Genomic DNA, 26,583 nt, shown 5'->3' with positions numbered 1-26,583 from the left:
CAGAGAAAAATGTGTACAGTCCAACGGTCATAAAGTGAACGGAACGCATATATTTATACAAAATGATTATTGCACTGATACACTTCGCAAACGGAAATTGCCTTGGGGAAGCGCAAAGCCGGAGAAAGGTCAAGAGAAAAAAGTCCACCGACGATTGCAATACTCCCTAATGCGAATTTCGAGCGCAGCTGTTGAGGTGTTTTGAATTCGCGATACATTGGGGCAAAGAATTTGATACTGAAAGACAAGGATTCGCGGGGCGGCGGCGCTGAGCCTGTGCTCGGGCAGCTCGTTCAGCAGACAAAGCCTTTCCACCGGTCGCGTTGCTCATTGTTCAGAAAGAAAACGTAAACACGGGAACACGTGGCTCGGAGCGCATTCTCGGCGGCGGTGCCGCAGGCGCCGCAGCGCATGCGCAGTGTGTCTGAAGCCCACGCCAGCGCTTTGTTTCCGCGCTGGCCTGGCTGGTCGCATGCCTGGTCGTGCCGGCACTCCGCGTTCCTGGGCCGCTACACGTCCGAAAAGCCGACGTTCGATTTCGCCTCACGCGATAGGACTAGATTCGCCGCGATATCGACGCAGCCTGGAAAATCGCGCGAGGCGAAATCGAACGTCGGCTTTTCGGACGTGCACAAGATAGCTGCCCCAGCTGCTCACTTTCTTCCCCCATACCCTCCTCCGCTTTCCGCCTCCTGGTTGCGCTGCACCCTCCTCCGCACTTTTCATCCCCCCGCCCCCCGCTGTGCTCCGCGTTCGCTTTCATCTTTCGCTGTGCTCGTTCGCTCAGTTACGCCGACAATGAGGCCGATGCCGACGTTTGGCGCCGGACCCGGCCGCCTAGAAGCTGCGCTCTAAAAACGGCGCCCCAGAGGCACATAGCTAATAACTAACGCAGAGGACTTACGCCTACTTTCCTGAAACGCCAGGAGCATTATTAATAAATCGGATTCTCTTGAATCACTTTTGGTCACTTACGACCCACATGATTGTGTGATCTCTTAGACCTGGCCGCATGGGGCTATCGGTGATATTCAAATCCTACCGCCGGGATACGGCTTAAATCTGCGGGATAGGGGTTCCCGCGGAGGCGGAATAGCTGTCGTCGCGAAACAATCTATTGAGGTCTCCGTTTGCGATAAAATCACTGAACACGAACGCCTGCTGCTTGACTTGTTCGTCGGGCGGATGGCGTTCTTTTTATGCGTCGTATATCGATCACCTGATGGAGATGGATCGTTCATGGCTAAACTATTCGATCATGTGCAGTCTTTGCGTGGTGAGAACTTCATTTTAACAAGAGATTTTAATCTAACATCTCTTAATTGGAGACGTATGAATTATGGTTCTTCTGGCGCAGGTGATACTTTATTAGACTTGATGTTTTGTCTAAATAATGAGCAGACTATTAATCAAAGCACGCGAGGTAATGCAATTCTGGACTAATGTTCATCAGCGAGATTTTTCACGGTGCGGATGTTTTGGTACACTCAGGAATTTCGGATCATAATATATTTTTCTTCATAATATCATAATAGGATCATAATATATTTTACACGCGATCACTCTAAACCTACTCTGTCTTTAAAGATTTTTCTAAGGCAGACGATACTTCCATTATTGACTATCTAGATACTAACCTCGACTTTCCAATCACTGACATTAAAGCCTTTCGGAATAGGTTTCGCAACGTTGTCGCCGTTTGTGTGAAGGATTATGCACCTTGGGCATAATCCTTACTACCTTGGGCTTGGGCTACTCGGGAAATTATCCAGATAAAACGAAAAATTAAGAGACTTTGCAAACAGAAGAAAACGTCATCTTCCGGATTCTTAGCCCTAAGGCAGACTTTACTAGGTAAGATCAAGGTATCCCGAGTACGGTACTAGTGGCTCGAGTATGGAGTGACACTCTTGTTCCTTGCTCAGCACTTTCGGTTCACCTACTGAGACGACCGAGGACGAAACTCAAAATAAATCAGAAAAAAATAGAAAAAGTAGCACAGTACGAAATTCATGGGTTTCGTTATAGATATGATATCAGAGCATAGGTTTAGTTACAAGTTGAGTTACTCAAGTGTCTGGAACAACTAGAAATAATTAGAAATCACTGAGACGACCGGGAACGAAATTCAAAATAAATCAGAAAAATATAAAAACATAGTACAGTACAAAATTCACGGGTTTAAGTATATATATGATATCAGAGCATAGGTTTAGTTGCAACTTGAGTCACTGAAGTGCCTGAAATAATCAGAATTAATTAGAAATCACTGATTACCGCACACAAAAGCACATAATTGTAGATTTTAGAGACCCGCCAAGTGAGCACGACATTGGCGAAATTCCTGGAAACGCGAAAGTATAAAGTAGAAGTAATGACGTCACTAACGACGTCGCACACAAGAAGGTGGCATGTAGTTACCTGGCTAATTGATGAAAAACAGTTGCCTCCTATTTCGGTTCGTGCTTTGCGTTAGCCTAAAGTTAACCTAAAGAACACCAACGCCGAGGTGCGAGTGCCACTAAGAGACATATAACACACATTAGGGTGGCCCACCATTTCCGTTTTCTTTTTTTCTAGTACTGTTGCTGACTTCATTAAAAGGGATAGTCAAAAATTTTGGCGTCATTTGAAAGAAAACAAAGTTGTTACTAAAATAAAAGTTGACAGTGCAATGATTACGAATGCTGCGGACATAGCTAATCGTTTTGGCCCCTCCTTCTTGGTCCACAGTAGTGGTTCGCAGTATGTATGTATGTATGTATGTATGTATGTATGTATGTATGTATGTATGTATGTATGTATGTATGTATGTATGTATGTATGTATGTATGTATGTATGTATGTATGTATGTATGTATGTATGTATGTATGTATGTATGTATGTATGTATGTATGTATGTATAAATAAATAAATAAATAAATAAATAAATAAATAAATAAATTTTTCAGATCGCACTTCAATTCCATCGCACGATCGTTCCTCACCAGCGATGGAATTACAACTGCAGGGGCTCGTTATACCATGCAGTGGTGACGCGTCACAAACAATCGCAACCACTCTTAAAGCGTGTGATGAACAAGTGAAGTTTAAAGAACAGTACCTTCGGTACACTTGAAATGAAACGAATTGAGCTAAGCGACCATTGCAAGGTATTTCCATAATGAGTTGGAAACATAACGTCTCACCCGAGGTGGCACTGTTGGAGAGGTGCCTCCTGTACTGCCAGTACACGGAGAGCAAGAACAGTGGCGGCAGCCAGTCGGTGCCGGGCCCAGGAATAGGGCGCAGAGTACTCCATGTGTAGAACCACCGGCGGCAGTGCATAGCGAGCAGGGCACACGATAGCAGCACGCTGAACCATGGCAGCAACGACAGGAGCGCGGCGTCGAAGCGCGAAGGTGCGAGGAAACTCCAGCTGACAGCGGCTGGCGATGTCATGATTCTGGCACCGTGATCACAGCGAGTTGCGCGCGAGCAGTGAAAGCTGCCGACTGTACTTGGTGCCCGCGAGGACAGCCTTGACGCCTTAGGCGCTCGGCCCCCCTAGGGAATCCCACGCCGGTGCATTTGAATACAAAGGGACCACTTTACTCAGACTCGCGTCTGTCGGATTGCTTGGTGAAGAGGGTAGCCGTAACTAAGAGGTATTTGGCCTTTCTTCCTTGGACAAAATCGCCGTGGTTTCACACGAATGCTTGACTACAACACATTTTCTCTTGAGCTGCCCTTGAAACACCCAGGAGCCAGAAGGGGCTTCTTCGCTATGCCAAAGGGTTGTAAACGAGCGCAACCTAGTTCAGCGCTGCATAGAAATACTCAAAGTACACCACCGTAATTCGGCAGCGGCGTAACCTGAGACCACCTGTCTTAGTCTGCTTTCAGTTGTTGACAGGGCAAGGGATTGCACAATGCTCAAGAGAGGTCAGCACATGCGGATAAAAGCGGTAATTTGCCAGCCGAAAGTGAGCGTTTTGGTTTTCACGCTGAGAAACAATATTGCAGCTACCGAGACGGTGTCGCTCTCCTCGTGTCACGTGCGTGCGAAGCAGAAAACTCTAGTCTCTAACGCGGTGTTGGCGGAAGTCGGATGACGTGGCAGAATGTAGTGCACTCGTGCGCTCTTGACTGCCGCTTTCATGAGCGGCGCGAGAGTGACGTCAGTGCATTCTGCAGGAAAACAAAATTGATGCCTCACAACTCCCTCTGCAACAATATACACGACATAGCGGGAAAACATCATGTTGTCACTGTTGGTACGGGTCTTCTCACAATTTAACATAATGATCAACGGAAGGCGCATATTTGAGTTTGGAACTGATGTGGGTGTTACTTACAGGACCCCTTTTAGCCGGCTTTCTTCTTGATTATGAGAGAACGAGAGAAACTTTGTCCAGTTTTCTACCTTACACGTGGGGAGGAGGATTGGGGAGTTTAGAGAAAGTACTACGAACAAAATTTATGAGCCACAAAATGGGCCGAGCCTGACAGAATTGATGCGCCAACAGTTTTAGGCTCCAGTTGTGCTTGGTATAAGGAAAACGAACCAGATATTGTTGTCTTAACTAAATACTTAATATTTGATGTGCTAACTTAAGTGAGAAGTAAATTGATCACACTTAATCACAAAGCTGCAGAAAACGTTTCGTAAACCAACACAATGAATAGGGTCACTTCTTGGCTTAACGTAAAAAAAAATTTTTGACGTAATCACGGGGTGCCTAATATTACTACGGCTCAAACTACCATAGTTGCTTAGAACATTCCTATAAGGCAACTTGGTCTAATTGTTGATGATCTTAAGCCAGCATGAGCTCCACAACTACGTCATAACATACATATCCGCTGACGTAAAAATAGCAGATTTGAATAATCTGCGGCCAGTGGCGGCTCGAACATGCGGCTGCATCACGATGTTTGCATAAAAATAGGCGAAACACCTCAGACCCTCATTCGCTATTTACAGAAAGACACTCTCTGCAATAGCTCAGGTCACGTGCGTCTCAGCAAGGATGTAAAAAACGACTTTACGTACACAGGGAGAAAACAATGGCGCTTGTTTTCTTGAGCACCGTCCGGACAATTACCCTTTACAAGAGACAATCAAAAAGCGACATTTAGAATTTGAGACTGTAGAGAGTGCGTAATGTAGCAGCCATTACGCACTGTCTTGAACAGGGTTGCATAAAGCCATGAAACATACCAACTAACGCTTTGAGAACTGTCGAGTCACTGAACTTACGCGTGTCCTGCTGTTGCATGCTGTGGTTTCCTTATATTTTTCTTGCACGTGCAGTACAAAAATAGCACAAATGTTATGTACGGAGCTCGCACCAGGAAAAGCCTTCAGCGTAACCTTGACAAACGTGCGAAAAGATAAAGCAGAAATATGAGTTTATTTATCTATTTGATATTTATTTACATTAAAGGACACTAGTTAAGGGAAATTACATGAGCGGTTCGTTTGCGAGTATTTCCATGTAGTTATAATGCTGTTTTCCATCTGCCTAAAAAAACCTTAAACAAACTCGGTCATTCCCTCTCTTAGTTCTGCGGGCCGTTAACTTAGGCGCAGCACCAGCACCAGTCTCTCGATATAAATATACTGTTTAGTAATGTTATGATTTAAGCCATGGCACGCTGACACGGTCACAAATGGCCGAACAAGGGATGTCGCAGGAGCCAATGTTTCGACAAGCAAACTTTTCCCCGTCAGAACACGTCGGTACCTCTTTCCTGTTTTACAGCACAGCTCTTAGGCGCCCGTCCTTGTCATTCCGCCCGTACGCCGAGTGTCGGCGTCCCTCGTGCCACTGCGTGCGCTTTCCTCGTGGTATTCTTCCACAGCGGACTCCGATGCCACTCATCATACCAGCGTTCCCATACCACCCCTCGCACTCGGGCCACTGCTCGTACGTTCCTCGTCTTCTTCCACAGCTTGCTCCGATGGCGCTCACCATGCCAGCGTTACCATACTTCTACCACAGCCTTCCTCTGCGAAGGCGCTGACTGCACTGGCCGCCCACTGTCAGTCGGTGCGGTGATTACGGTCTCATATTAACGCGACAGCGTTAAGGGCCCCGTGTCGCAGAAAATCCGATGACGGCTTGCCGAGTCCCGTGTCAACCGTCTGATATAAAACAATATTGTATATGTTATACTTATATACCTATAGAATATTAGTCAAAGTCCCGATGCTCTTTCACTGTGTCTGTGAAAAACACGGTCTTCAAAATTTGGTCACCCTGTGGCCAAGACTTGTGTTGAAGGTTTCTACTTCAATTTCATATAACCAACCCTTATATAGCTTTCATTGATTACGAGAAAGCGTTTGATTCTGTCGAAACCTCAGCAGTCATGGAGGCATTACGGAATCAGGGTGTAGACGAGCGGTATGTAAAAATACTGAAAAATATCTATAGCGGCTCCACAGCCACCGTAGTCCTCCATGAAGAAAGCAAGAAAATCCCAATAAAGAAAGGCGTCAGGCAGGGAGATACGATCTCTCCAATGCTATTCACAGCGTGCTTACAGGAGGTATTCAGAAACCTGGATTGGGAAGAATTGGGGATAAAAGTTAATGGAGAATACCGTAGTAACTTGCGACTCGCTGACGATATTCCCTTGCTTAGTAACTCAGGGGACCAATTGCAATGCATGCTCACTGACCTGGATAGGCAAAGCAGAAGAGTGGGTCTAAAAATTATTCTGCAGGAAACTAAAATAATGTTTAACAGTCTCGGAAGAGAACAGCAATTTACAATACGTAGCGAGACACTGGAAGTGGTAAGGGAATACATCTACTTAGGGCAGTTAGTGACGGCGGATCCGGATCATGAGACGTAAATCATCAGAAGAATAAGAATGGGCTGGGGTCCGTTTGGCCGGCATTCTCAGATCATGAACAGCAGGTTGCCATTATCCCTCAAGAGAAAAGTATATTATAGCTGTGTCTTACCAGTACTCACCTACGGGGCAGAAACCTGGAGGCTTACGAAAAGGTTCTACTTAAATTGAGGACGACGCAACGAGCTATGGAAAGAAGAATGAGGGGGTAACGTTAAGGGATAAGAAAAGAGCAGATTGGGTGAGGGAACAAACGCGAGTTAATGACATCTTAGTTGAAATCGAGAAAAAGAAATGGGCATGGGCACTGCCCATGCCCATTGGGTTAGGGAACATGTCCAGATTGGGTGAGGGAACAAACGCGAGTTAATGACATCTTAGTTGAAATCAAGAAAAAGAAATGGGCATGCGCAGGACATGTAATGAGGAGGGAAGATAACCGATGGTCATTAAGGGTTACGGACTGGATTCCAAGAAAAGGGAAGCGTAGCAGGGGACGACAGAAAGTTAGGTGGGCAGATGAGATTAAGGAGTTTGCAGGGACGACATGGCCCCAATTAGTACATGACCGGGGTTCTTGGAGAAGTATGGGAGAGGCCTTTGCCCTGCAGTGGGCGTATCAGGCTGATGATGATGATGACGACTTCAATTTCAGTTTCAAATTTATTGTCCTTAAAGACCCTGAAAGGAGTATTACATAAGTGGTGGGGTTTATTGTTTTCACATCACAAATTGAATGATGGGCTGCGGGCACTTTTTTCTGGAATCGCAACGTCGTCCTTCGTATTTGCGAGAGCACGGTTTGCTCATAACACTAGCTATGGAGACAATGTTTTCTGCAATACCGTGAAGGTGCAATATTCACAAATGTAGGCATACACGTCTAAGTTGGTTTGATTGACGGAAATGTCGCTGTATTTTAGCGTGAACATAAACCCGCGCAAAACTATACGCGCACACTCAGGAAACAAAACATCAGCTTATTAACGAAGAAACTCCTCAGTGGTACTATAATCATGCCATTAGACCACCATCAACGGCATTACAATTAGATATTGCTCGTGTAAACTTTCTTGACCGTATATACTTTTACTGACGGTCAAGCACATTCCCATGTACTCTATTTTTTTTATTATTTTAGCGTGCGCGCAAGCAAGGTGGCACAGTGTTCCAAATTCATACCTCGGCGCTGGTTTACTGTCGTTTATTTGAACACTGTCATTGATTTCACCAAGGGTAATTTAAGAAGAATGTATTTCGTTTATTATTCTGGGCATCACTTTTTCCCCTGTGAGAAGCGCTACAAGGTGCCAAATTTGGCACAAGCCAATTGCAATATTTGTATATTCGAGAATGTTTTCACACCTGCAAAGCTTCCAGGTCCAGTCTTGGACCAATGCCAGAAAGCATGAGGAGCTGAGCAGAGCCGATAGCCCCTGCAGAAAGAATGACTTCACGTTTTGCCCTAACCATGCGGCTTCCGATGTACCGGTTATATTCGACACCAATGGCTGTACTTCCCTCGAACAGCACCTGAGCAGAAAGAAGCAGAAAAAGCTTGGAATATTATTATGTACGACTTACTTCATTATTAATTCACGCATATCTAAGCAGCAATTTATTTCTATTTTCTCTCTCCACATCTAACACCTGCACAGCTCGTTAATGTCCGCTTACACATAGCTCAGATAGATATTGACATCAAGTACATATTGGCCAAACAGGGAAGTCCTCTAGACGGCTCAAGGACTACAAACCTGACGTAAGAAATAACAGTCACATGACGAACGCCATAGCCGAGAATGAGCAAGAACATAATCACAAGACTGACTGGGACAATGTCACTATTGTCGCCAAAGAACATGTCGTCCCGGTGGACTAGAATGGCTAATCATTCAATCGACGCCAGCTACGATGAACTGGACAGCCGCTACTATATCTGCCATTTACGCATGCTCAGTACGTCACGTGCTGGTTACATAAGTGATGACGATTTTCTGTCCAACTCGGTGAACAAGGAAACCACGCGCGGTTCTTAAACGTAGGATAATGCAACAAAATTGATCAGCGACCGTGATCCTCTTCAGCTCAAATGAGTTGCATATGGAATGAACTGCCCGAATCAAAAGCGCTGACGGTTGCACGTGCAGTTTCCTAGAAGCAAAAACAGGAATCGCATCGCAGCGGCTACCTCGGGAGGTTCCAGACCATTTTAGTTCTTTCTCATACGTATTACCCTTCGCAAAAAAAGGGAGTTACCAGAGACGTGAACGGATGAGGATGATGATAACGTTGGTCTGTAGCCATTCCTTATGTAACGGGCCGATAAACTGTTACCCTGGCCTTAATAGATAAAGCAATAAAGAGGTAAATGAAAAATGTATTTTATTTTTATTTTATTTATACATACTGCTACCCTAAGAGGGTTATCGCAAAAATGTAGCACGCAATGTCACGTCACCTATCCGCTGTTGGCAGTACGGCCTATCGACGCACGAGCGTCCATCGGTGTCGAGTTGTCGCTTAGTCACTGCCGCTGCCGCTGCCAGGCCCCCGGTGCCCAGCGATGTGCGCGGCGGCGGCAGCGGTAGCGGCAGCAGCAGCAGCAGCCTATTCATGTCCACTGCAAGGCGAAGGCCTCTTCCTGCGATCTCCAATTACCCCTGCCCTGCGCCAACCGATACCAACTTACGCCTGCCAATTTCCTAATTTCATCACCCCACGTAGTTTTCTGCCATCCTCGAGAGCGCTTCTCTTCTCTTGGTATCCATTCTGTAACTATACTGGTTCCCCGGTTATCCAACCCTACGCATTACGTGGCCTGCCTAGCTTCATTTTTTTCTCTTAATGTCCATTAGAATATTGGCCATCCCCGTTTGCTCTGTGATCCACACTGCTCTCTTCCTGTCTCTGAACGTTACGCATAACATTTTTCGTTCCATCGCTCTTTGCGCGGTCCTTAACTTGTTCTCGAGCTTCTTTGTTAACCTCCAACTTTCTCTCCCATATGTTAGCACCGATAGAATGCTATGGTTATATACCAGTGGTAAGCTCCCAGTCAGGACCTGGCAATGCCTGCCGTTGTTAGGGTTTGCGTCTGGCACCACGTGTTGAAAATAATTTCAACCGACCATCTCATCCTGCCTCTTCGAAATGAGGCGTGACTTCGCCTGCTATTGTTGGCGTCCCGCTCCACGTGCAGAAAAACTTTCTCTCACCCGACCTTCTTCCACGAGGCCTCGTCGAAATGAAGCGTGACTTTCTAATTCGCCATGACCATTTCGAATGTCTGCCTGTCTGCCGGAAGCCCAGCGGTGTACAGGCCTCTTTTGTGCGTGTATGTGTGTGTGAGTGTGCGAGTTTAGAGACCCTTTTCTCGAATTAACCTAGAGGAGAACTTCCACGAACCCGCAACGCGCAGAAGAGGACAGGCGTGTACAATTCCAGGAGGCCGGACGACTTCTTCCGTTCAGCAGGTTCGGTATAACCAGAAGAGGAGGGGCCCTCATTCTGTGCCAGTCACGTGACGTCGACGGAAGCAAGATCCCGCCCACGATTGTAGAGAGCCTATTTAAGGGGCTCCGAAATATACTTTTAGACACTTCATGCTCTTCTCATTTTCTTTCATCTACCTTTGAATAAACCATGCAAGTTTCGCACTAGAAAATTGTCTCGCCCTTGCTTGGTCGCCATGGTCTACCGGATGCCTGCAGCCCGCCGACAACGCCACGCTACCCACTAAGTAACGTCGGTCGAGCTTCGACAGGCAGGCGCCGCTACTACTCGGCAGCAGTACGATACGCTACCCTGGAGAACGCAACACCGTATAGACTTCAAGCCACTTTTATTCTTCTGTTAATTTCCTTCTCATGATCACGGTCCCCTGTGAGCAATTGACCTAGGTAAACGTACACCTTCACAGACTCTAGAGGCTGACTGGCGATCCCAAACACTTGTTCCCTTGCGAAGCTATTGAACATTATCTTTGTCTTATGCATATTAATCCACAACCCCACTCTTACATTTTCTTTGTTAAAGTCATCAATCATTTGTTTTAATTCGTCCCCAGTGTTGCTAAACAGGACAATGACATTTGCAAACCGAAGGTTGCTGAGATATTCGCCGTTGTCCCTCACTCCTAAGCCTTGTCATTTTAATAGCTCGCATACTTCTTCCAAGCATGCAGTGAAAAGCATTGAAGAGATTGCGTCTCCTTGCCTGATCCCTCTCTTGATTGGTAAATTTCAACCTTTTTTGTGGAGAACCAAGGTAGCTGTGGAATCTTTGTCGATATTTTCCTAGATATTCACGTATGCCTCCTATACTCCTTGATTAAGTAATGGCTCTATGACGGCAGGTACCTCTACTGAATCAAATGGCTTCTTCATAATCTATGAAAGCCACATAGAGGGGTTGATTGTGCTTTGCATATTTCTCGATTACCTTCTTGATGACATGGATGTGACCCATTGTAGAATATCCCTTCTTGAAGCCAGCTTGTTCTCTTGGTTGACTGAAGTCGAGTGGTGGCCTTATTCACATTGGGAAGCACATATTCATAATGTATGCAAGAAGGTCGCATACGGTTGTTACTCCCTAATTAAAGCAAAGCAATGTTTCCCTCGCGAAGTACTTAAATCCCTTTACTATGCATTTTGCCATAGCCATATTAGTTATTGTTTAGAATCATGGGGCGTGACTTACATGACATACTTACAACCTTTACAAAAACCAACGAAAAAGGCCCTGACAATAATTAGCGTTTCAAATTGTACCAGTGATACATTTAATGATGTTTTCCAAACACATGTGTTATCTGTTAATGCACTATGTAATCACAAGATCTCAATTTCAGTTAATAATATTTTATGCTCTAACTTTCATATTCCTCGAAACGTTTTTTTCATTTCCAACTCGCAGTACTGGACATTATTAAAAGATGACCTCAACTTACCAAAGTGTTACAATGTATACGGCGAAAGGTTAATTGAATTTAGTGGCACAAAAATCTGGAATATTTTACCCCTAGAAGTTAAAACCGCACGTAATTTCAAGCAGAGTAGCAAATTCTTTTTCTTGGTAACCAGAGTCTCTAACTTACTTGAATTCATTATGTAGGAATATTTTCAGAATGTTTCTTGTCTATGTAACTCATGACGTTTTCCGGAGTACTTTGCTGTTAAAATCTGCGCCTGACCTGTCTTTTATAATTTGTCACTGGACCGCAAACTAGCCTTCCCTGGCTATCGGTCCAAATATCTGTATGACCATGATTATGTGAAGAAAAATAAAGCACTTTCACTTAAAAAAAAAAGCGTTGCATGGAGCTACTTTTCCTTGCCAGCATAATTCATGACCACGAGTTCAAGATCGCTTTACAAGATGCCTTGTATTTATTTTTTAGCTGCACGTCTTGCCACGTTTTCTCCACTCCTTTCTGCAGTGTTTCTGGGCCCTGAAAGTACTTTCAATAAATAAATAAATAAATAAATAAATAAATAAATAAATAAATAAATCTCTTTCGGGGACACGATAGCCCACGACCACCAGCGAAGCAGGTAACAGAGGGGTGCTGTGCACGTCGTTGACACACCGACTGACAGACGGTCATGTCACCGGCCTTGTGCACAGCACTCCTTTATTCTCAATTCTACACCGTCGCCGCTAGCACACCTTCGCTCGTTTGCGCAGCCACCCACCCTACCCCCTCTCCCCTTTATAAGAACCCTACCTATATATACTGCACGGAGGGAAAGAAGCTGTCGCCTTGAAAAAGACAACTCCACTTGTCGAAACGTTGGATCTCGCTTTTACATTGTTCTCGTTTTTCTCATCGTCTTCAATTTCCATCTCCCGTCGTCTCCTTGCTTTCCCAAGGTTGCGACTAGTATCATCTCCAACCAATCTGCTTTGCCCGTAGCCATTCCATGCTTACATCTACTCTCGATTACGGGAAAACCATAATATTTTTGAAATACACTGAAGGTGCACCAACAATAACTTCAGAGCGAAAAAAGAGCAACTGCAGGTTTACATAGATTTAAGTGCACCTTAAAGAACCCCAGGTGGTACAAATTTCCAGAGTCCCCCACTACGGCGCGCCTCATAATCAGATCGTGGTTAAATTTGGCACGTAAAACGCTATAATTTAATTTTAAGCGATGAACTGTGGCAAGTAGACGCCTTTAGTTGCAGAAGAATAATTAAATTGATAAGAACGCGTGAAACATCAGATGGGGCATCTAAATGCATGTAAATCTCTAACATGCAACATTTGTTTATGTGACAACAAAGGTAAGGAAGGATGCTTTCCGAAACTCTCTGTAATGCCCAAATAAAGTTCGTCATCAAGGAATATTTGAACAACCTGCTCGTCTTTATTTCTTGCATGTAAGACGCATCTCAAAAAAATGAAATGTTATTTGAGATGGATTGTATTACTTTGATCATTCTATCCAGAACCGAACGCTCGTTGCAGCATATCAGTAATGTACGCTGTGCTTCAATCAGAATGCTGATGGTTCCCGTACTCAGCGCGGCATACATAATACGTCGAGAATTACACGCAGTGTTAAAAAATAAGATATGCTGCGTGGATTATGTGAGCAGACATTTCATTATGACATCCCAAATTAGTGTTGTCTCAAATATGCGTTTCCATTTTTTTTTTCTTCCTGATAGTAACCATTAAGAGAATCCAAAATCGGCTTCATTCTGATTCACAACCTAGCTGAACGCATCTTTCTTTGCTTAGATAAGCAGTAAATGTGCTAGATCTAGTGGAAAATCATCTAAAATGGCGGAGTACGGTGCAAATCAGTCGATTTCATGGCCCTCGAACTGGACCGTGACGTAATTTCCCGAACGTAAGCGTTTGCGGCAACATGTTGCTGAACACCGCTTCTGAATGCCATTAGCCACAGGTGCCGTCAGCCGGCGCTCAGCGGAATACCGGTGCACTTCTTGCCGGGCGGCCACTGTACCCGCATGCATCAACAGATGGCGCCTGCTCTCCCGCCAGTTCGAGCTCTGGCGTTCGGACCTGGAGTTAGAGCGCAGACCAGATCGATGGGTCGTGCCCCACTTACAGTCCGACGCACTGGCCTGTCCCATAGGAGAATCCGTTGACAGACTCGCACTTGGTGACACCAGCACGTCCATCACCAGCGAGCCGTACGGGCCCCTCATCGCCTGATCTCACTCCGCTCTCAAGTAGGCGCTCTCTTCTTCCCTCAACCGTCTCGGAAAGGAACGCAAATCCCGGCAGAAAGAGGGACTGCGTTGGACGAGAGCGAGCGCGCGGTGTCAACGACAAATTGTCTCAAGGTAAGCAGCCGTACATACAGCCATTTCGCTCGAACAAAAGAAACAAATATTAGTCGCTCTATTTTTGCGCGAATCAGCACGCTCCAAGGAATTATCGAATATTCTAAAAATAAAACTAGGCCAGATAATATTATTAACTTCATATATGCATGAACGTGATGAATGCAGCACAGTTATAAATTTTCCCGAAGATATTTTTCTTTAAACTGCCGAGAAATCCTTAATCAGGCCAACAAAAAAAAAACACTTGCTTATCTTCTTATTCATTTCTTTAGTTCCGGTTAACCTGTAATATGACACAGCTGAATGGGTTGCGAAACATGCATCGCGGGGCGGGGCAGAATCATGGCCAACGAATCCGCTAAGGACTCCTGTGATTCCTGCGCTCTCAATGTGCGACCATCGCGCGGCGTCTGCGTTTGCTGTATGCGCGGCCGTGTCAGTTTACAAAAAGTGCAAACACGCCTGCAACTTTTCTCATGTACTCCTTTCTCTTTTTGCTTCTTCGGGCAGACCACTCACGTGCAACCTGTTGAAGTTCTCTTTCTTGCATATCAATGCTTCATCCTGGTTGTTTCGCACAGGCTATACTCAACGCGTTACTGCACTATACTGGTTGCGTCTCGTTGAAATGCCGCTTCAAGAGGTTACATGTGTTCCTAGATAGACTATGCAGTAAGTATTCGGACTCCATCCTGACATGCCAACTCATCCGTACGTCCACGTTAGAGCACGTCTAAGCCAGACATTAGACAACAAAGTCAAAGCCAGCCGTAGCTCCACTGTTTACACTAGAGTCGTTTCAGGTGGTCATAGTACGCGGACAAGTGGTACGCGGTCAGCCTGTGCTTGTGCAGCACAGCAGAAGAAAGTCTGCTGTAGCGTTAATGCGAAAGCAAATGTCGTTTTGGCCAAGCTTTGTTTGATAATGCCGTAACGGAAACGCACGTTAATGACCGTTACCTTTTCCGATGTATTCGTCTCTTGCTTGCTTGTTTGTTTGCTTTTTTCTTTTCTTTTTTGTGAGGGTGGTGGCAGAAAACACACATCAAATTGCAGAGTTAAGTCAGCATTATTCATGCTGCAAAGAATATAACTTTGTTGTTTTCGCTATTACAAACGGTCACGCGTTTTCAAAGCCGATATTACATCACACAGGTGTGTAGTTTGGAAACTGTCTTGTACAGTTTCTCTCTGGAGCAGACTCTTCTGCATGTGATTTATTTCGAATTCCTGTTTAAAAGCGAAACGATATAAGTTCTTGCTGTCTGTTTGGCTATTAATTAAAAGATACTAGCCGCAAAAAAAAAAACCTTCATCTCAGTTTGTTGCTCATGGCAGATAATTGCCTTGAATGGTATCATTTGCCCTAAAAGAGCAGCGCACTGACAAAGGTGCAGGTGTTCAAAGGGCTGCATTTGCCTTCTTTTGAGTGCGTGTGAGTGAGAGAGAGGGAGAGAGAAAAAGTATAAAATGCGTAAAGGCCCACCTGATTTAGATTGCCATAGGGCATAATTCAGGTACAGTGAGCTACCAGAGTACAACTTACAGGCTCCATGTGTAGATTCGCATGGCATCGCTGGGCAATGCCAACACGGTTTACAGATTGAATGGTGTAAAGCGCGGGCTCTCCAAACAACTGGATATATTCATTTTGGCTATAATTGATTATCACGTTGCCTATGCTTTTTCTGAGACGAGCTTAAGTGCTCTGCTCTTTTGCTTAAGGTGTTATTATTATTATTATTTTATTATTATTATTATTATTATTATTATTATTATTATTATTATTATTATTATTATTATTATTATTATTATTATTATTATTATTATTATTATTATTATTATTATTATTATTATTATTAACTAAGGCCGTGGTCCTGAAACAAAAAGAATGAAAATATATGTTTGCTGTCCGAACATCTCGACTGAAATGGAGTTTCCAAAGTAACCATAGTTGCACTCTATTGGACTTCTTTTTTAGATTGAGCCTAAATAAAAGTACCCCGAGTTGTTTGGAGGGCGTACCCAAGCCTGCAATGTGAAGCGGTTTGTCTATTAGTTGTACCGGTTTGGTTACGCCTAACAACGCCAAATATGCAACTTAGCCCTGTTTAGCCCCTGCTAAACATGGTGAGCGCACAAATCGCGTCCTATGCGAATCTTGCAAGATGAAAACGGTATAAAGTACGTGGCAGCGTGGTGGAATGGGTCTCGGTGCAGACATGCATCGAACAATGCGAGGAAGGAACGCAACCATGCAGTGAGCGTGCCCGAACACTATCTGCCGGCGCGGCCTGCGTAGCGGGGAAGGTTTGTTCGCGTCGTCGTCGCTAGCGGGTGTATTTACGACCCGTGTTGCAACGAGGAACAGCGCGGCAGGCACTCGAGTTACTTATCTTTCGTCGCTGTGCGAGTTGCTTTCTTTTTCTGCCGTAGCAACTGCCCTTCCCGAAACTACTATGCGTGGAACGTACGAGTATATTACAGTAGCGCGGGTGTGCCTACGTGATGCTATTCACGTTCGCCGACGCTCGACCCGAGTCCGAAGCGTCGACGAGCGTCAAGGGCGCGCAACCGGCGCCGCACCGGGCTGGCTTCGCTGTGCGGCGCCAGAGCGGCAACCGGTGTCATTGCGTCATCCCGCTGCGCGTGAAATAGCCGTTGCCATGGCGATGGCCTAAGCGAGAATCGTGGCCACGCCGCCGTTCCAGTTTTTCCTTTCATCGGCGCCTTATATTCCAGCGGGAGACACTGAGGGTTTATAAACTGCGCTTCCCAGCGTATAGGGTTCCTAGTGAGAGCAACAATTTAGGACCGATTCGTAGAAGCCGCTGGAGTCCGCAGCTTTCGTCAAAAGAAGCAAAACTTAGTAGCACTTCGCATGTAAAGAGATGCCTGTCAGTGCCTTAAAAATACTACACGCATAAATTCAAGTGTGACCAGGAAAAAGGAAAACATAATACGGCATGATTACACGAAAGCGTGGTGTTGTGTCACTTCAATCCATACGATCGCTAAACTTGCCGCAGGCCAAACGTTCTGCCTCAGAGAATGGATCACGATAACATTACGCTTAGCGACGATGATATCAAGCTCAGCGATTCATTTGAGGCCACTGTGCCGAAAGGGTAAACCGATCGCATTCCGTTTCTCTGTGCATCGTCGTCTTGCTGCCCTGTTGCGCACTGTGCTTCTAAATGGTAGATTTTTAAGCTATAGTGAATGGCGGCGCTAGATCCGCCTGCAGCTAACAACGTCATCAATCTCCTCAGAAACGAGCACAGAAAAAATGAGGAGTGTCATTATATATCTTAACTAAATGTTAAGCTTTAACTGTGTTATTTAGCGAGCTGTTTTACACCACTACAGCCACGACTAGTGCCTGTGTGCCCACCTATACATTGTATAGAAGTCTACGTGCATGGTTATAAATACACGAAGACATATCGAAGAAGGCAATTATTAAAAAAAAATGGTACACAAAGGAAAAGATGCCGTGCGGTGAGGTGGCGACTGGTAGGACATGCAAGCCGTCTTTGGCTGACCTCTGTTTCATTGCGGCGTGAAGATCCCTAAAAGCTTGATTGTATTTAAATTTTTTATGATTCGCTTATAACTTTAAGGAGGTTAGGGCAGGGAAATCCTGAACAGACTACATATGCACGCTGCCTATCTGACGCAGAATTATGATTGCACAACATCCTCGTTAATTCTCCAGGTACCCAACGATTCATTGTGAACTGCAGCGCGCACAAGAAATGAGACACAGTTAAGGCGAAGGTAACGCACAAGCGCTGATTCGCAACGCACTTCACCTTTGTGTTACCTTTGCTTTGTTCCTCGTTTGTTCTGTGCGCACTGCAGTTTCATATAATGAATGGCTACCAACTCGCCAAACTAGTGCTCCTGCTAGTCAATAATTGTTTGATTTACTGAGCTTTACGTCCAGAACCACACAGTCGTGACAGCATATAGTTGTGGGCTCCATATTAGTTTCGCCTCCTGTAGATCTTTAACCTGCACCTAATTTTTTTCATTCTACCTCCGCGAAACGTGGCCGCTGCAGTGTCGAATCGAAAGTGCGATCTTTGTATATGTCGCAGCAGAACGGCATAACCACAGAGGCCTTCACGGCGAGGGAGTGAAACGTTTCGCCTTGCTTACGTGTTGCAATAACCCTTTGAGCATCTGGAGTCTCACGCGTCGGTCATTTAGTTACACGGCCATGTTTGGAAGCCCACGATTTGAGTATCTCCACTTACCAAATACTCATTGACATGTAGGCTTTGAAATGTCGTTGGCTGCGCCCGGCCTACAAGATCATTCATTGATTGCGGACGTCACGAGAGCGCACGGCGCCGGCATTTGTGTTGCTTCGCCGTGCTGGCACACCGGTCGCAAAGATGCCGCCACTGGCGGGGCTCATCCCCGTTTCCTTTGTCGGGAAGAGGACGAGGCTGGCGAGGATTTGCGCGCTTCAACTTCCGTCGTCCCTGGCGGAGACAACGGATGTGGATGCTTTTAATCAAGTGAATTAGGTGAACCTTTTGCACCACTGACAAATGTCGATGCTGGACATGGTGTTTGTGTTATTTTCTGCTAATTGTGAAATTTTATTCTTGCAGCTATTGTCTGCGCTGGCTAAACAACGTTCCCACTCAGCAGCAAATAACTCTGTATGACCATCTTTCTGTTTGTTTGTTTGTTTTCTTTCCTTCGCAAATCAACCAGTAAATACGCCTCGCGGTGAATTACAGTTTTCTAGATCCTTATTAACAATCTAAGATTCGACGACAGTGGGCTTCAATCAAAGCTATCAACATCCATTCTTGTCATAATTTATATCAACAAACCTGTGCGATCTGCTAGCGGTATGCATTACTTAAAATGCCTTGCCATTGGGCTGTTAGCACTGGACCTTGTTAGCTCTACCATCATATGTACAACAACGAAAGCGAGAAAGAAAAAACATTATTTGCTGGAACTCGTACTTCTGCGCGGAGTTATAGAATCGTTACACGCCAGTCTATTCATGTAGGGGCTCCGAGGCAGAAGGTTGTTGCTGGATATGGACACCTCGGTTTTAATTAGCTCTATATAGCGCTCTCCAATGAGAAAATATTCAAACGTTAAGCCCGCCATTTCCAGCCTATGGTGGGGGCCGTCTGCCTAGGGTAAAAAGTAGCAGTGTTGCTCGAAAAGCGAAGCATTGTTAGCGATAGCAAAATATTAGACTATTGCATGAAGTAGTTGAGGTTCGTATATAACTTTATAGACTATATATAAATTGCAGTAAACATTGCTGACTAATTAAACAAGCGTGGCGTCACGTGCAAAGAAATGCGCCAAGATACTTCGCTCGATGCCCGCTAGCACTCGCTATAGCGTTCAAGTACACTCATGTACGCACACTGCTACATCGCAGTATGTACAAGGCACCGCAAGCAATGGCAAGCTCATTAAATGAGTGCGTACTTTTCGAATGATAGTGATATATTAACTTATACAACTTGGGAGCGCTTCTTTAATTCAGTTGTTAACCTGGAGCCCATTAAGCTTTCCAATGAGAGAGCGCAATTTCACGTCTAATTCTTTTTTTCTGCTGCAAAACAAAAACAAAGAAATCCTTGATACCCTCTTTTTTCTCACAGGAGCAAGAGGACACCACACACTCGAGTACATCTATGTATACTATACTTGTGCAAAAGTTTCTAGGCACAGTTTATGCAGGCTGTCCCAATTAAACAGCATCAAGACAGCAAGTTGGGCCAGTTGGTTAGGATTCATAGTAAGGTTCGTTACAGCGCAACGCAAGACACGGGCAAAAGTAAGGTATAAAACGACAACACGGCGCTGTGTCGTCGTTTTATATCTTCCTTTTGTCCGTGTCTTGTGTTGCGCTGTAACGAACCTTACTATGATGTCCCTATTATCATGACCTAGATTCAAAAATATGCAAATGCCACGTAGCTGGACAGAATCAAGGTTATGTTGTTTGCCGTCGCTTGGAGGTAGATTATTTTTTGCATTCCGCCTAATTACATAATTAGTGTTAATTGATGAACTTCTCATATTATCAATAGATGAAAAGGGTCAGTGAGAAAATTGCAGAGCAATATGAAAAGCTCCCGATACAGCTTTCTGTTGTTCAATACGTGCTCCACAAAAGTATTCCTCCGAGCTTGAAAGAAGCCCGCGAATACGCGCAAAATTACCGTGCGACTGACCACTCGAGGCACGTTTCTTCAAGTTTTCAGGTAGCAATACAGGTTCACAAAGGAATTCACAAAGGAAAGCGTGACACATTTCGATCGGCTCACGTGCATGCATATGTTCCTTATTGCGGGCACCAGACAAGCGGACCAATTTGAAGAAGCTAACAGGCAGGCAGTCAGACAGAATGAACAAATGAGTCATCTGAAGAAACATGGGGAATGCTGTCAGAAAATATGACACATAAGAAGGTAGAATATACGTCCTTGCGGAAGTTACGAGGATCTCACTATCTTATCTGCAACATGGGTGAGGCAGTACTTGGAGCGATCGCTTTTGTTTGCCGAACGGGATTTTAGCCACATACACTTCAAAGCTCCATAGCGTCACGTTTCATTCTCTCCAAATATCACAGCAGTTTATCTCCCGTAGCAGCTGCGTAGTCAGTATAGAGGGGAAATTGCGAGGAAGCATGAAGTATAGGACGTGATACCGACGTCTGTGAACCCAGTAGGTCAAGTTCTGTAAAGCAGACATTGACTAGAGATGCTGGCTCAGTACACAACGCCCAAGTTTTTTGCAAGCGCGCATATACTGCCTCTAATCAACGGTACATTTTTCTCTTCAATATTTCAAAATATACGCGTTCAGCCAACAAGTTCGTTGATGGCGCAAGCACATGTTTGCTTGTTTAGTAGCACGATAACATTTTTGAGGCACTATCACGAATTACGTCTTTCTTTTATTACAAAAATCTAATGCCTTCTAAATTGGTCTACTTTTCAACAATTTAGAACCCTTACTTATAGTTACATCGCTCGTTCCTTCAATTGACCAAGCGCGAACCACATATCATGGGCCTGTCAAAATATTGAGTCCCCAACTATCTATAAAATTAAAAACCCGAGTGCGGAACAGTGGGAGAGTATGCTTTCCAGCGTAAGCTTGAACGGCCAAAAGCGCCTAGTAGAGCGAGCTCGCGGGTTGGCCATACTCAGTGGAGCCTTGGACTAGGGCACCAACCCTGTGATTGCAGACAGAAGAATCCATCAGAAGATGGAAGAGGCCGTCTGAAGCCGCAAAGATCTCTTTTCTAGAGCCCAATAAATGTTTTCCGATCCGATTCTTGTCTTGCCTTACCAGCCCTCATCCCTTCATTTAGGCCGAAGCAGTATCCTCTTGAAAATAAAATTATTTATTCATTCTTGTAGGCTGATTTGCATAAGACAAGATGTCGCTCTTGCTTAGTTAGAAAAAAAACTGTTCTTGCCTATTTCAATGCCGTTTCCACCACTCTGATACTTCGCGATGTCTTCATTACCTGTATATATCAGCATAACGTTGCCATGTAGTGAAGGAGCAGTTAGCTCATAGACATTGTAGCCATTAGCGATAGCAATTTCTTACGCAGAATATACTAGACTATACTTGACGTCATTCTCGAAACTCACTGTAGTTTGTATCACGCTAGTATTCCTGCTTGAACCTTGAAACTAGGCTAAAATCGACAGAAATAGTCAGTGCGCCCTATAGTGACGCCAACCCCTCAGTCTGTGTGGAAGCTTTTCGGCATAATCATATTTTAAACAAGATTAATTCTCACCACTTGGGCTTCCCTGGCGTCCCCTTAAATTTAGGTGCGTACGCTCTTTTACATTTGAACTCATCGAAATATGGCTGTCATAGATGGAAATTAAAGCCGCGACCCCGTGATCAGCTACGGAACTTCGTACCTATGTATTGGAATTAATCACGCCATCTGCTCACATGGACCAATCGAGGTTCTTATAAATTGCTGGCATTTTATTTTTGCTGAGATAAAAAATAAGAATTTCCCGTCGAAATCGCTACATTTCCATTCACAAATATAGCACGACGCATTTCGTCATTATCCTCTTGATTCCGGTCAGTGTGTCAGACGTTGGGATTGTAACCAACGTTGCGGCTGCCATTATATTCCGGTATATACGGTAGGCTAGCCGATTGTTTATGCGATAGAGCATTCACGACACCAAGACCTAGAACTTTGCCCTCACTGCTTGCCGATCGATAAATGGAATAGCGTCGCTCAGCGCTTGTTCCCGTTTCTGCTTAAATCAATACAAATCCACTTAATTGGGCACTATGCGAATCGGGGAGCGCTACGGCAAAGCTAGCTGGCATCGCTTCCACACCCAGATGTTTTTCTAGCTGCACCCTAGCGTTCTTTGAAGTCTGTTAAGACAGAGAATGTTATATAAGTGGGCCATCATCTGTCTCGCATGAAAATCAGCTTAGTATTTCTAAAGAACTCATGGGCACATGGCAAGATTCCTTCGGATCAGCTGCTGCGCTTACCGTAATATTCCTATATTTTAAGCAATATGGAAGAGAGAGAGCGAGAGAAGGGAAAAAGGAAAGGTAAGTATTATGGAAATATTTTGAAAGACACGTGTACCTTGATACTGTCTTATCTGTGCTTTCTGTTGTCTACAAATACCATGCTCATTACAATAAAAGGTACCGCCAAGTAAGCGTCTTTCTCCGATTATCTTGTTTTCGCTCTTTGGCACCATTTATAATCAATCAATCTTAACTCACTCACGTCCTGCTGTATTTCAGACTGCCTCAGAATGTAGAGACACGCTTTTTTTTCAACATTTATGTACAATAGGTGCCCCCGCATTACCTCAACCCTCAAAGTCCGAGCCAGCCATAACGTGACTTCGTAAGCTGTTCTCCTATCCCCCGTCTAAGTATAATATTGTCACCAAAACTCTATCGGTTCTGAGACGTATTTTTTTTTTATTCATTCGTGACGCAATGCAGATGAAGATTTGAGTCAGCCATACTTTGAAAGATGCAATTTGCGAAGATGTATTTTGACTCAGACCTCCAGAAAAGAGCACCACTTGTGACATTTAAAATATTTTTAAAGCAATCTGTGTATCTGGGTTGGCCCCGCTGTTACTTCTTTTAGTACCACAGGTTTCCTGGCATGTTGCATGAGTGTAGCTCACGTCTGACATTGTTATAGTTATGTGTTTATTGCGTATATATGAATTGAACTTATGTGCATGTTTGCAGACTCAGTCGTACGCTTTCACTCGTTTACGGAACTGTGTATGCCTCTTAAATGTCATTTTACTCTTCTTTCTTTTGTGGGTAGAACTTTGCAAATGTGCGTGCTCTTTGACTTTATTCAGAGCACATCACTTTAGTGTGCTTTTGTATTCCTTGCCCTGTGCAAAGGAGTTTCCAGCGCCAATAATGGAGCCAACCTCCTTCATCATTTCATATTAGTGAAAAAGAAATCACAGATTTAAAATGTAAATGTATATATTATAGCACGTCCAGTTTGAACAAAGGAAGGTGAAGGACGTAGACAACAATAAAAGGTAACTACTTCGGCATTTTAAATTATAATATTTAAAGAAGAACAGAGTTATAACGGCGACCTCGCACTAATATTGTGTTCGCATTGAGAAGTGTTGGCAGCCCAAACATAACGATGTGTTTTCGGTTAATTTTTGTGGAAAGCATGTTCTTGGCATCAATCAGGTTTTAGCTTTCCTCCAACTTGACTGATTCTTATTTGCTTGGCTAAAACATGGTGTGCGAAATAACAATACTGAAACGTCCAGTCTTCCCATTCCGTGTCCTTCCTATTCGAAAGTTGTATGTCAAGCCACCTTTGATGGTTTTCAGCTGGAATAACTGTGCAGCCACTCTTGAGTGCACCACAAGGACGCTACAAACATCAACGGAAAGACCAACATTAGCAAATCAGCAAGAGTCTGCTATCACTGCGCTGTTACCTCGCGAACTCATCGTGGACATTCCGGGTGCATTCAAAGGCCTGTCTAACGTCTATTATATTCCATTTAATTGATAAAGACTTCAGAGCTTAAGAAATCGCCTGAAGTCTCTTGTATTATAAAGGCATGTGCGAAGGCTTTACCTGGTTACCCCCTTCTTCGATGACGGACTGCTTGACGACAGCAACCCGCTCCATCTTAGTCGCGGGCTAATTCAAAAAGTTTTCAGGTCGAGAGGAAGGTTTCTTCTTGCTTATTGTGTGGAGCACCTTTTCAATCTCCCAATGTGGTTGGTTGGATTTATCGTAAAGTATTATTTGAAGAATGTGCTTGAGGAGTGTCATGTCCCGGTCGCCTCCATAACACTTGCTGCTCAGTCTAGTTTTATCCATTACTGTACGTACCCTTTAATTAGCTCGTCAACTTAAAAAAAGTGACTTTTTGTACGATGACACACTCATGTCTGCGACTAGTCTCATAACAGTCTAGTGTAACCTCGTAGAAACTGCCTCACATTTTTTTTTCGCATAATTATGTCATTGGTAACTCCCATGACCAGCTCGAGCAACTTTAACTACCTTCCTTATACACCTGAATCAAAGCGCACGTTTTTCTTTTTCTTTCTTTTTGTTTTTAACTTGCAATGAGCAGTCTATCTGCTTTTATTATCCGGCATGCATTGAGCCATGGCAAGGAAGCTGCGCCTGAAGTTTTATTGCCCCAGACGCTCCATCATGGCCTGCAGAAATCTTACACAGCCCTCGTCTTCTGCAGCGTGAGCAGCAGCTGTCTCCCGATAGCGATAATATGTGGAGCATAGCTCCAATGACAGAAGGTCACTGTCACCGACGCATTAAGCCTATTTACGAGGCAAGCTATATGTGGGTCCAGCGTTGTCAGGTTAAGCGCTTCTTTGCCTCTCAGAGAACGGTCATCAATATCTGCCGCCTCTTTGTTGAACCAACTCGGATCGATTCAACGTGTTCCTCGCTGACCCACTTCCAGGCTGTCACGCAGTGCTCGCACAGCTAAGCCTTTGTAAGCAGGTTGTTGCGCTCGCTGACAAATGCGGATGTTTTCGCCATTGGTGACTCGGGCAAGAATTGGGCTTTCGCGCTACTATGGGAACAGTTCGACAGAAGAAACGCCTTGATACAGAGGGAAATGGAGATGGTGACAACGGCGACCTAGTAAAGCATTAAGGCCATTCGTGCTCGCTAGCAAGATCTCGTGCTCATCAAGCAAGTTATATTGGCTTGCAGGCACAAATAGGAATTGCTATATATACATATAAGAGCACCACCCGCGTATTGCGAAAACGTGGGTTCGTATCCAACCTGCGGCCAGTTGTTTTTAATCCATTTTCATTTCCGTTGATTTATAACTTCAACATTTCAGCTATATATAAACGTATAATTTCCCATATGTTTTCTGCCTGTCCATTACCTGCGTATGTATATATATATATATATATGTATATATATATATATATATATATATATATATATATATATATATATATATATATATATATATATATATATATATATATATATATATATATATATATGTTTATATATATATATATACATATATATATATATACATATATATATATATATATATATACATATATATATATATATATATATATATATATATACATATATATATATATATATATATATATATATATATATATATATATATATATATATACATATATATATATATATATATATATATATATATATATATATATATATATATATATAAAAACTCAGTGAACTGATCAAATTGACTCATAAAAGTCGTTTCCGCCAGTACAACTTGATTAAAAGCCATCTGTTATAGATAAATAAATACAATGGTGTAATAGAACGCGAAACGATAAGAAATAAGAACAGGACAGGGAAGAGCGTCTTCCCTAAAGTTCTTTCCTGTGATGATTTTATTTTTGTGTTGTTTCGCGTCCTATCACACCATAACAACTATGAACCAACTAGTCCAGTAACAAGTAGGGATAAGTAAATGTAAATTTAATTAGAAGCAAAGTCTGTGAGGCAGCTAGGAACATGACATTCTTACGGGAAACATTTCAGTACTAAATTTTTATCGACATGTTCGCGATACTAGCTTGGCTATTATTTCTCCCCTCGGGGTCAAAGTACTCGTAGATTTTCAGTGCTCGGTGCCTCGTAGGCCATCGATGCAGATAAAACATAACCTCAGCAGTTGTAGTTATCATTTGTACATGACATTGCAACTGCGGCATGGTGGAGCTTGAAGTTTGAATAAAGACGTTAAGTCACTCTATGTCGTCGCGACGCGTAGGTAAAAACGTAATGTTCTTTCTAATTCCACCGACGTCAAAGTGTGTTTCTTCAGTATCTATTA

The 26,583-nt window shown here is 43.9% G+C and overlaps 1 protein-coding gene across 4 annotated transcripts in view; it reads right to left on the bottom strand.

Moving 5' to 3' along the window:
- The window catches only part of LOC135902447 (cytochrome P450 4V2-like), a 160,504-nt gene that overhangs the window by 41,609 nt on the left and 92,312 nt on the right, over nt 1-26,583 (bottom strand). For 2 of the 4 annotated variants that reach the window (XM_065432527.2, XM_070537807.1), the window contains exon 2: nt 8,213-8,380. The exons of 1 other annotated variant lie outside the window; for it this stretch is intronic. Coding sequence is in view for 2 of the 3 variants with exons in the window: in XM_070537807.1 (XP_070393908.1) it covers nt 8,213-8,380 (168 nt within the window). In the remaining variant the exon portion in view is untranslated. Of the gene's footprint in view, nt 1-3,189; nt 3,548-8,212; nt 8,381-13,935; nt 14,124-18,438; nt 18,670-26,583 lie in introns of all 4 variants that reach the window. One more of the 4 variants, XM_065432526.2, reaches the window with a different exon arrangement.

The sequence above is a fragment of the Dermacentor albipictus genome, chromosome 4 (assembly GCF_038994185.2).
Source record: "Dermacentor albipictus isolate Rhodes 1998 colony chromosome 4, USDA_Dalb.pri_finalv2, whole genome shotgun sequence".
NCBI classification, from domain to species: Eukaryota; Metazoa; Arthropoda; class Arachnida; order Ixodida; family Ixodidae; genus Dermacentor; species Dermacentor albipictus.
Note: the sequence above shows the minus strand (reverse complement) of the source record. Positions and strands in the feature narration are given on the sequence as shown.